This window comes from Oncorhynchus masou, chromosome 26 (assembly GCF_036934945.1).
Source record: "Oncorhynchus masou masou isolate Uvic2021 chromosome 26, UVic_Omas_1.1, whole genome shotgun sequence".
Classification (NCBI taxonomy): domain Eukaryota; kingdom Metazoa; phylum Chordata; class Actinopteri; order Salmoniformes; family Salmonidae; genus Oncorhynchus; species Oncorhynchus masou.
In genome coordinates, this window is record NC_088237.1 from 19,840,499 (window position 1) to 19,853,041 (window position 12,543).

At 43.7% G+C, this 12,543-nt stretch overlaps 1 protein-coding gene across 3 annotated transcripts in view; it reads left to right on the forward strand.

Annotated features, from left to right (window-relative positions):
• LOC135514992 (PRKC apoptosis WT1 regulator protein-like) overlaps positions 1-9,883 on the forward strand; it is an 85,248-nt gene extending 75,365 nt beyond the window's left edge. For all 3 annotated transcript variants that reach the window (XM_064938772.1, XM_064938774.1, XM_064938773.1), the window contains exon 7: positions 7,106-9,883. In XM_064938772.1, the coding sequence (XP_064794844.1) occupies positions 7,106-7,192 (87 nt within the window). In that variant the 3' untranslated portion in view covers positions 7,193-9,883. The remainder of the gene's footprint in view (positions 1-7,105) is intronic.
• The last annotated feature ends 2,660 nt before the right edge of the window (positions 9,884-12,543 follow it).

Here is a 12,543-nt window from a genome sequence, read left to right on the forward strand (position 1 = left end):
CTAGGCTGGGGAGTGTTGGAGAGGGTCAACCAGGGTTGAGAGGGTAGAGGCGGGCTAGGCTGGGGAGTGTAGGAGAGGGTCAACCAGGGTTGAGAGGGTAGAGGCGGGCTAGGCTGGGGAGTGTAGGAGAGGGTCAACCAGGGTTGAGAGGGTAGAGGCGGGCTAGGCTGGGGAGTGTAGGAGAGGGTCAACCAGGGTTGAGAGGGTAGAGGCGGGCTAGAGTGGGGAGTGTAGGAGAGAGTCAACCAGGGTTGAGAGGGTAGAGGCGGGCTAGAGTGGGGAGTGTAGGAGAGAGTCAACCAGGGTTGAGAGGGTGGATGTGGGCTAGGGTGGGCAGCTTTAAGGCACTGAGAGTTTAAGGTATTTTGAAGAGGTTACTATACAGATGTTAGAGAAACAAGGTTAGATCTACTTTCACAATTATTCAAATCAAATTTTATTGGTCACATACACATGGTTAGCAGATGTTATTGCGAGTGTAGCGATATACTTGTGCTTCTAGTTCTGACTGCAGCAATATCTAACATGTAATTTAACAATTCCACAACAACTATCTAATACACACAAATATAAGTAAGGAATGGAAGAAGAATATAAAGATATGGATGAGTGATAACCAGGGTTGACAGGGCATAGGTAAGCTGTAATAGATGGTATAAAATACTGTATATACATAAGAAATGAGTAATGCAAGATATGTAAACATTATTAAAGTGGCATTATAAAAGTCACTAGTGATCCATTTATTAAAGTGGCCAATGATTTCAAGTCTGTATGTAGGCAGCAGCCTCCTGTGTTAGTGATGGCAGTTTAACAATCTGATGGCCTTAAGATAGAAGCTGTTTTTCAGTCTCTCGGTCCCAGCTTTGATGCTCCTCAGGGCTGACCTTGCCTTCTGGATGGTTGGAGGGTGAACAGGCATTGGCTCGGGTGGTTGTTGTCCTTGATCTTTTTGGCCTTCCTGTGACATCAGCTGCTGGGGGTGTCCTGGAGGGCTAGTAGTTTGCCCCCGGCTGGGGAGTGTTGTGCAGACCTCACTACCCTCTGGAGAGCCTTGCAGTTGTGGGCACATATCAGGCGGTGATACTTCCCGACAGGATGCTCTCAATTGTATTATAAATGAATAGTATGCTACTTAAATGATAATGTATGGTGCCCTTCTAGTCTAGAACACAGGTATAGTAATGTATACCTATGTGGGGGTTTTTGCCCATAATCCTTTGATGGACAACTAGGCTGTCCTGCCACAGTTAAAGCTAGGCTGGGGATGCAGAAATAGCTCCGCCATTTCCTGGTTGCAAAAGGCTGGGGAGTGTTGGAGAGTCAACAAATAGTTCAGGGTTGACAGGGTAAGGCGGGCGGGCTTAATTTCAGTTTGTGGCAACTGGCAAGTATAGGGTGTAGAGAATCATTGTACGATTTAAACAGCTGGGAAATAGGCTGGGGAGTTTTTCATAACCCCAAATATTTTATTTTCAGTTTTAAAGCTGGTGTACAAAACTGAAAGAAAAAAAAAATGCAAAAATGTATTTTAAGGGAAGCATATAAATAGCACACATAGTTAGATCTACCACTTTCTACTTGCTTTCAATGAGAATTACTGATCTATAACACACATTTCTATGTGAATTGGTCAGGTCACCCAAAAAGTTACATATTGCAACTTTAATCTTATTATAGTTTCTCTTAATTGTCAGTTGAAAGCTTGTCATTTAAAGTAACTGTGTACTGCAGAGGAAACTTGGAGCAATTCAGTCTCTCACAGCTGTGTTGAGTGAATGCCGAGGACTAAATAGAACCGATTGCCAAATTACCACGTCCATATCTGCAGGCAATCAGCTTGATATTGTAAAGCTGCTTCTCGGATAAGCAGAAGATTACAATTATCCAGTTTAACGCTTGCAAGCTTTGATGAACACTCGCACTGCACCCCTTCAAAAAGTCATTTTCTCATGTTCTCTCTCGATCTCTTTATCTCCTGTGCCCCAAGCTCTGAACTGGATCTGATTGGTGTTTTATCAACATTTTAAACTCATTGTCAATATCACGGGTGATAACCCCATCCGATTTTTATAAATGAACAGTAGCCTGAAGTAAATGATATGCAGACCCTTCTAGTCAGAGCTCTTAGTTTATACCCTGCACCCCATGGCAGATTGGAGAAACAACTCTGTTTCGCTCTGTGCCTCCTGACTTAAAACAGCTCCCCATTTCCTTTCAAAACATGACATTTTCCCTTCCCTGACAGAGAGTTTATCGGATCTTGTCTGAAGAAAACACTAGGCCCCTGCTATAAGTCAAGAGTCCTTATGCCAATCAACATTAAACATGCTGTGGTTAAGAGAAACCCTTGTAGTGTGGAGTACCAGTCTGATTTCAATCCTGATATGTTACGTGATAACCACTAGGGTTATCAGCCTATAATTAATTCTTCATTAGTCAAGAGTTACTACATTTCCACTTTTCCTGAATGTTATGTAACCATTTAGTAGTCCATCCTGAATGTAAAGAGACAGCTGTGTCATGTGCCTCTTTCTCTAGAGAAATTACATTGCTTCTCCTTGGCAAAAATCTGTAACTGCATATAAATAGCACACATAGAACAGATCTACCATTACGTGATCTTATAACCACTATGTGAATTATCAGTCTATAAAAAGTTCTTGCAACTTTAATCTTATTAGAGTTTCTCTTAATTGTCACTTGAAAGCTTGTCATTTTTAGTAACTGTGTACTGCAGAGGAAACTTGGAGCAATTCAGTCCATACATTGAAGCCGAGGACTAAATAGAACAGATCTGCCAAATTACCCGTCCATATCTGCAGGCAATCAGTGATATTTAAAGCTGTCTTACCTCGGACCCAAGCAGAAGATTACCCCAATTCTCCAGCGCTTGCAAGGATGAACACTCTGCACAGGCACCCTACAGGCAAAGTCATTTTCCCATGTTCTCTCTCGCTCTCCATACCCTGTACCCCAACCACTGAACTGGATCTGATTGGTGTTTTATCAACATTTTAAACTCATTGTCAACCACCTGTCTCCATACCTATTTTAGACCCACACTGAAGTAAAATATGCCCACCCCCTGTCTCCATACCTACTGTCAGACCCCCTGCACCCCATGGCAGAGGAGAAACCCCACCCCCTGTCTCCATACCTACTGTAGACCCACACTGTATACAGAGAGGCAAATACCCCACCCCCTGTCTCCATACCTACTGTAGACCCATTTTACAGAGACCCACCCTGTCTCCATACCTACTGTAGACCCACACTGTATACAGAGGAGGCAAATACCCCACCCCCCTGTCTCCAAGTAGTTTACCTTGTCAGAAGAAAACCCCACCCCTGTCTCCCCCCCACACTGTATGTCTTATCCAAATACCCCACCCCCTGTCTCCTACATTGTAGAGAAACACTTGTATACAGAGTCTGATTTCAATCATCCCCATATGTCTCCATACCACTAGGGTTACCCTATAACATTCTTCATTAGTCAAAGTTACTACATTTCCACTCCTATACGTCTCCTGAATGTTATGTAACCATTTAGTAGTCCATACATTAGGCTAAATCCACAGACTCTGAATGTAAAGATACCCCAGCTGTCCATCATGTGACCCCTCTTTGTCTAGAGACCAATACATTGCTTCTGTAGGCACCAGGGAGTCTGATCTGTGACAGCCTACAGGCAAATACCCCACCCCCTGTCTCCATACCTACTGTAGACCCACACTACAGAGGCAAATACCCCACCCCCTGTCTCCATACCTACTGTAGACCCACACTGTATACAGAGGCAAATACCCCACCCCCTGTCTCCATACCTACTGTAGACCCACACTGTATACAGAGGCAAATACCCCACCCCCTGTCTCCATACCTACTGTAGACCCACACTGAGAGGCAAATACCCCACCCCTGTCTCCATACCTACTGTAGACCCACACTGTATACAGAGGCAAATACCCCACCCCCTGTCTCCATACCTACTGTAGACCCACACTGTATACAGAGGCAAATACCCCACCCCTGTCTCCATACCTACTGTAGACCCACACTACAGAGGCAAATACCCCACCCCTGTCTCCACACCTACTGTAGACCCACACTGTATACAGAGGCAAATACCCCACCCCTGTCTCCATACCTACTGTAGACCCACACTGTCTCCATACCTACAGAGAGGCAAATACCCCACCCCCTGTCTCCATACCTACAGTAGACCCACACTGTATACAGAGGCAAATACCCCACCCCCTGTCTCCATACCTACTGTAGACCCACACTGTATACAGAGGCAAATACCCCACCCCCACTGTATACAGAGGCAAATACCCCACCCCTGTCTCCATACCTACTGTAGACCCACACTGTATACAGAGGCAAACCCCACCCCCTGTCTCCATACCCTGTAGACCCCCTGTATACTGTCTGTCTCCATACCTACTGTAGACCCACACTGTATACAGAGGCAAATACTCCCACCCCCTGTCTCCATACCTACTAGACCCACACTGTATACAGAGGCAAATACCCCACCCCTGTCTCCATACCTACTGTAGACAAATACCACACTGTATACAGAGAGGCAAATACCCCACCCCCTGTCTCCATACCTACTGTAGACCCACACTGTATACAGAGGCAAATACCCCACCCCTGTCTCCCCCTGTCTCCATACCTACTGTAGACCCACACTGTATACAGAGGACCCACAATACCCCACCCCCTGTCTCCATACCTACTGTAGACCCACACTACAGAGGCAAATACCCCACCCCCTGTCTCCATACCTACTGTAGACCCACACTGTATACAGAGAGGCAAATACCCCACCCCCTGTCTCCATACCTACTGTAGACCCACACTGTATACAGAGGCAAATACCCCACCCCCTGTCTCCATACCTACTGTAGACCCACACTGTATACAGAGGCAAATACCCCACCCCTTGTCTCCATACCTATTGTAGACCCACACTGTATACAGAGGCAAATACCCCACCCCCTGTCTCCATACCTACAGTAGACCCACACTGTATACAGAGGCAAATACCCCACCCCTGTCTCCATACCCCACCCCCTGTCTACCTATTGTAGACCCACACTGTATACAGAGGCAAATACCCCACCCCCTGTCTCCATACCTATTGTAGACCCACACTGTATACAGAGACAAATACCCCACCCCCTGTCTCCATACCTACTGTAGACCCACACTGTATACAGAGGCAAATACCCCACCCCCTGTCTCCATACCTATTGTAGACCCACACTGTATACAGAGGCAAATACCCCACCCCCTGTCTCCCCTGTCTCCATACCTACAGTAAACCCACACTGTATACAGAGAGGCAAATACCCCACCCCCTGTCTCCATACCTATTGTAGACCCACACTGTATACAGAGGCAAATACCCCACCCCCTGTCTCCATACCTACTGTAGACCCACACTGTATACAGAGACAAATACCCCACCCCTGTCTCCATACCTACTGTAGACCCACACTGTATACAGAGGCAAATACCCCACCCCCTGTCTCCAAACCTATTGTAGACCCACACTGTATACAGAGGCATATACCCCACCCCCTGTCTCCATACCTATTGTAGATCCACACTGTATACAGTGAAACACATCCCTCAGCATTTCTCTCAATGTTGTTTTGTATTTTTCTAAAATGGATGGCATTCACGCACTTTGATGATTTCATATATCATTGTCTAGCTCCTGGCATTGCATATTGAGAAGAAATCCGAGGTCAGAGTTTGTGTTTCCTGAGTCTACAGTCTTGGGTCAGTGGTCCAGTGTTCCCAGCACTCCGAGACCATCAACAAACTCTGCCCATCGCATGACCCCTGCTCACGTTATCTGTCACATGTTTTGGCATTGGGAAACCCAGCAGGAGGCCTCTGAAATATTCCAAATACTGTGAAATATTCCAAAAGAGTTTGCAGCCTTCCTCAATGAGGCATTCCAATGCAAACAAGCCCTGAGTCCCCCCTGCCAACAAATACAGTTGCCGAACAAGTGTTGATTTTGCACATTTCAGGAACTTGCAAGTGTCCTCAATGCCTGGATGTCTTTATTATCTTCACATTTCTTCATTAAGATAGGCTGTAGACTGCAGTGGCTATGAGCCATGTGGAGGAGGCCATATAACTGTTGGATCAGAGACCCCTGATAGCATCACATGAACAGGACCTCATAAGAGGCAGCCTCCCTGAGGGAACACTCGCCGGGGCGATAGTGATCAGAAATGTCCCTCGGAGAGGTTACTGCAAGGCCTGATGGGATGGCAGGAGATAAGGAACAGATCCAGTGTGGCGTCTCTTTCTCGCGGCGCTTGAAGATTGAACTGTGACTCACTAGCAAAGTTTGTTTTGTAGGGAAGGCTTGGATAAGGCTGAGGTGCTGGCAGATGATATGACCCTGGAAAACATCTGACTCTGGGTGTTGGCTACATAGAATACAGGCTCAAGCAGGTGCATGCAAATTGAAGTACATGTGGATATAATCTATTTTGGGAGATTAAATGAATATGTGAATAAAGTTATTAGTCGGTTGTAACTTAAAAAGGTTCAAATGGTATGCCGGAGGCAGCCGTCAGACGCGAAATGAGACTGCTTTTCTCCACTTGTGTCAGAGCTCAGACAGTGAGCTGTTCTGTAGCCACAGCATGTCTGTGGCTCTGTGACCTCCAGTGTTTGATTCGCAGACTACCTCGCTTTTTAAGTTTCCGACAAGTACGGCTTAGCTAATCTTGACGGTCGCCTGTCGCTTCCGCCAGTGATGGAGGAAGCCGAAAATGAGAAGTGTCACTTTTAGATCAGCACTTTGATGGGAGTGCGTCATGGCAATGGGGCTCCTCATTTGTGTCTAATTGGAGCTGTTCAAGTTTAATTTGTTATTATCAAGGCAATTCTGCTGAAGAGACACCCGGGAGGTGAAACTCTTCGTTCCACCTCTCACTCTCTCATCTTCCTCTAAACTGACAAGCTAACTCTCTGAGGTAAAAATAAGGCATATCTTGCATAATGAAAGTAAATGACTTCCTTTAGATCAAGCTGAAGTGGAGCTGTCACTTTTGTTTTGCAGGACCTTGATGACATTGAGGATGAGAACGAGCAGCTGAAGCAGGAGAACAAAACTCTCCTGAAGGTGGTGGGCCAGCTGACGAGGTAGAACCCAACGGGCCACGGATCCCCACTTCCAAAAAGAACAAACCACCCCTCCCTCCAACGGAGTGCCCCTCCCAAGCTCTTACACCCCCTGCTCTCACCTTTCCCTTTCTACCCTCGGTCCAAGTCCAGCATGTCCTTTCTCTGTGTCAGTGGTGTCTCTGTTATTGTCGCTGGGTGGAAGGGGACATCTGAAAGTAGCTTTTAGAGCCTTTGTGTCATATACACCTTTTTATTCTGTTCTGAGGGGAACCTGAAGCCACTGAGAGCTCTAGTCCTATTTAGATCCAATGGGGTGTCTAAAGGAGGTTCTGTGATGGTATATTTAATGTAAATCTCTTGTACATAGGCCATTTAGATTTGTTCTTTTTTGATGAATCTTAAAAAGGAAATTGAATGTACGTGGTGCATCACCGAGCACATGAGGGATGTTTTGTTTGTTTTAGGAACTAAAAGAGGTCTTGGACATTTTGACTCTAATGACCAAGGTATATAATGCTTGCCGAGGTGATGTGCAACCGGCTCTCTGCTTCTGTTCATCTGCATCATTGCAGTGAAATACGTTGTCAGTCCAGTGACCATATTATCCATCTCAGCACTAAAACCTGGTCTCCATCTGCACGCGAAACAACCTGCTCTATGTCATTTAGACCAAATTCAAGACAAAATCCCTGCTACCATCAGCCAAAGTGGGCATAATGCCTTGCACGTTTACGGAGGTCTTTTTTGGAAATCCATTAGTTCCATTTCCCCAAGGGGATAAAAAAAAGCCTGGTGCTTTTTTTGTTCATGTTGATGCCGCTTTTACTCTCTTGTTCTGATTTCTACTTGGTACATTTTAATCACTGGGGTCGTTTCAGCTCAACTTAGGGTATGCCAGTGACATGGGTGGGGGGATAAAGTTGAAGCTTTATTTACGGCATTTCTACACAATTTAAAAACTCTAAAATGGTATTCGGAGAACAAAAACAAGCTAAATTGACTTCTGCCATAATACGCTAAACTGCTATTGCCTTTTAATGGGGATTTGAATGATTTTAGTAGCCTATTTTATATTGTTGGTGTTGAGCTAGGATATGCTGACTGCCATACTCTGCCATACTCAATTCACGCCCTAATTTTTAACCCAGGTGGTATATTTTCAACCTGAAGTCATTCAAATATATATAGCCCCATTATAAATCATAAAAATCAAGCAATTTGTTTTCATTTAATTCTATGCTTTATAGCCATTTCAATGTTGAAAATGAAATATCATAGTATTGTTGATGGGGAGAGGTCTTGAGGTTACACCCCAGTAGAAATACATGTGGAATCTTTTGAAATGCGTTTTGCATCTGTAACTCAAGCGTTTACAGCTTGTTCTGTTTGCAATATTGTTAGGTGTAGCTGCTCTTGGTATATAGTGAGCAAGATTTATAGAGTAAGCTACTGCAGTGCATTTTGTTGTATGATAACCAAATCAACTGAAGGAACATACTTTTTGAAATGCATCTTTTTTTCTTCTCAAGACAGTGATGTGACTGTCAGAAGGTCTATTACTTTACCCAGCTGTATTTAGAGCATTGCATTACATACAGGGGCCCATTTTGTGCTGAAACAAATGTGTGGCTCTTGCATCGTGTACTCTGTAAAACCCACTGGGTGGTAAAGATTTTAGGTTTTAGACTTTACTGGGGTACATCTCAATATAGAAACCCATCTTACCGATAGGTACACACACACACACACACACACACACACACACAAAACCCTTACAGAAAAAACATGTGAAACCATGTGTTTTTGGAACATTTCACGTGTAGTTTCACATTAACCTTTCACATTTTTATTCAAATGTGAATCTTTTTTGGGGGATATTTTCTACTTGACATTTCACAGGTGATGCCCTGCAAATAAAGCAGATTTGATAGAATGCACACACGGTGCTTTTAACCTAATGTTTTCAACTCCCATATTTGGCACACATGATTACGTTGTGTATGTTTGTTTATACAGTAATTGTTATTCCACATGTCCTCGCCGAGGATTTCAACTCCCAACTTCTTCGTTCATGGCATTCCGATATATTCCTACACTTTGGACTTCAGAGTAAATCTGTTTTGTTAAAAGTACATATTTATCGGTGTGATTCAGGAGTAATGTTAAAACAGAATAGTATGCCCCTCAAATTGCTGCAATAAGTAAATGAGTTAAATGATGAGAGAATGGTCAGATAAGTAAAATGAAAGTGTAGATGGCACTCTTTTGGTAAGTGCAGAGATGTAGGGGAATGCTTCAGAGTTTGTGCCACAACAGAAAGATCAGTTTACCACAAATCCAGACGATGTTAAGAGTTTAAATCCCAGGTGGCCTCATATTGAAACGCCAGTACTTAACTAAGTGATCATGTCAAATGTAATCATTGACATTGAGTAAAGATTTTACTATTTTAGCTAAACAGCGTACCACTTACTTTAAAACCTCCATACCATGTATTTACTTATCATGTTACGTCTTGATGAATTGTAAAACAAAGGTCTTGAACATCTTACAAACATGTTCCTCAATGACTTTATTGGGATGTTGTGTTGTGGTCCCCTGGAGTTTTTTTTTTGTCTAGTTCCAGGGACGTCCCCAAGGACGTTGTTAGGATGTTCTTGGAATGTTGTCATGGTCCCCTGGAGGTTTTATCTAGTTCCTGGTTTGTTCCAAGGATTTTGTTCTTAGCACATTCCTGGGATGTTTGTCATGGTCCCCTGGAGGTTTTGTCTAGTTCCCGGTTTGTTTCAAGGATTTTCCCCAGCACGTTCTTAGCACATTCCTGGGATGTTGTGTCATGGTCCCCTGGAGGTTTTGTCTAGTTCCCGGTTTGTTTCAAAGATGTCCCCCAGGATGTTTTTAGCACATTCTTGGGATAATGTTGTCATGGTCCCCTGAAGGTTTTTGTCTAGCTCAAATGTTGTCACATGTAGTTTCATGCGATCACATGTTAGTTTTGCCTCCCCATTATTGTCACATTTACTCAAATGTTGTCAAGTGTAGTTTAATGGTGTCACGTTGACATTTTGCTTCCCAAGTTGTCACGTTTATTTCACATGTTCTCACATGTTGTTTTACATGTCACATGAACTTCATGTGATGTGTTTTTCTGTAAGGGACACACCTCATTCTCTCTACATTATGCATGTACAGAAGATGAAGTCATTTAATAAAAGTTTGATTATCTCTCTGTCAACTCGTCAGTGTTTATTAAGGCTAATTTGATGTGGTGATGTGATACCACTGAGCTGGTATGTAACGTGACAGCTGGGGTTCAGTTGTGTGCTCACTGACCATGGTTATTCATCATCGCCAATCACTTCGTCGTCTGACTGGAGAGGGACCACCCATCCCTGGGGACGCCGCGTCTCCAAGACGCATCGACGCTGGACTAATTTAGCAATGCCATCCAAGTTAATTAGTCTCCCTCACCTTGAGACATTCATTCCTCCTCCTTCCTGTAGTTTGTGAAATAATCTCCTTTTTAAACCCCCCCGTTTTGTCTTTTTTCCCATCTTGTTGTTCACAAACTTGAGTCTTGACTGCTTCTCCTCTGCGTAGTAAAACTAGCATTAACTGAGTTTCAACCCACTACCTGTAGCTTCATTTAAACCCCCTCATCTGTTCCGTAACCAGCCCTCAAAGGCACTCACCACAGCCTCATGGGGACATGTTTGGAAAATGGAGGGATGTAGTTTTTGTTCATGCTAAATCCATGTAATTATTCTTACTGATATGTCAGTTGGGCTCTCATCAAAGCTCTAATGGCACTAACGAAAGTACGGGACTGCAGCGTTATCAGATATAATTTTACCTTTACTTTTAAACTAACTTTTTTAAATTTATTTTTAGATCTGAAATGTAACAGAGGTGGCTTTTTTCTTCTTCAGTGAAGACCTTAAAGATCTTCACTGAGCTGAGGCCTGGAGGCTAGTTGATATGGATGGAATGGCCACGTCCTTGTACACATGCATTTGATCTTGTGGAACTGATAGTCATTGGAGAAAAAAATAAAACCAACCCTTATCTTGTTTATTGAAGGAGGCCATATTTCATTATCAGCGGTTTCTTGCTCTTGGTCCTCCAGAGCCAATCTCCTCCATCTCTGGGATCTTTGGTGCAAGGAACCACTCACCCAGCTGAGGACGGCAGGGGTCGGGGGGAGAGATGGCCGGAGAGAATATATGGGTTATTTTGTCTCCCCTGAATTGGCTGGCTGGTTTGGAACCATCTGCTCAATAAAATACCTCCTAAAAGAATAAAAAACAATTGCCCACATGACATTTTGTTTAGACAAGGTAATATTTCTCTAAAACCATTCGTAACCAGTAGATCCTGTTCTACTGATATGGAACCTACGAGATCTCCCACGCGTCGCACTCGCATCAAAATTAGGATACATTCTGCAGCGAGTCTTTTGTAACACAGATTAATAGCTTTGGCATTAGTGGAAGCCTGATGGACCCTGTGGCTTGCTACTAGACTAGTGAGGGATTTTTTTGACTCGCGCTCTCCCACCAATGCTCTGAAACACAAACAACACCATGTCAGAGAGAGGGGGAGGTGGAAAAACACAAGACGCACACATTTCCCTCAACACACTAGGGCCACGCGCTGTGCTGCCCTTTCAGAAATACCCTGTAAAAGTCAATAAGGAGGAAAGGTGCCATTTTCAGACCAATAAGCAACATAAACCATTGACAGACCAAAGGCGTTTCATTCACCACAGAACTCCTACGAATGTATGATTCATAGTGCGATAGATTCTCATACTTTCATTTTGGTGTATGTGCACTTTGATTAGGCTTATAGTAAGTTATGTTATTGCTGTAGTATTACAGGTTTTAATCATTCCTTAGCAAGGCACAGTACATACCTCAGGGGACCCATTATAAGACTATGCAATTAGCCTGTTGATCTGACTCCATAAAGATCAAATATGCAAGAGAGTATAGTTGAGTTAGTAATAGGCAGTCAAGAAAGGAATGTGTATTTAATTACTTTGTAAGATGAACGCTACATTTTACAAGGCATAAACTTAAGTTACAAAGCATTACAAGGCATTATTCTAAGCATGATCATGGAGAGAGTGAGAGGTCATAGCCTGAAAGGCCATGGGTGGAGAATGAAAGAAAATGTATCTCACTGGCACAGGCCAGGAACAAAAGATAGAAAAAATTAGGCTAAGACCCCTTTATAACATCTGAGTTGTTTGGATTCAAAATCTGAGATGTTGACCAATAGTATGTAAAGTTAACCTCCAATCAGATATCCCACATATAGGATCTAAAGAACTTCAGAACCTCGGCATCTCAGTGGTGTGACAGGGGGTTG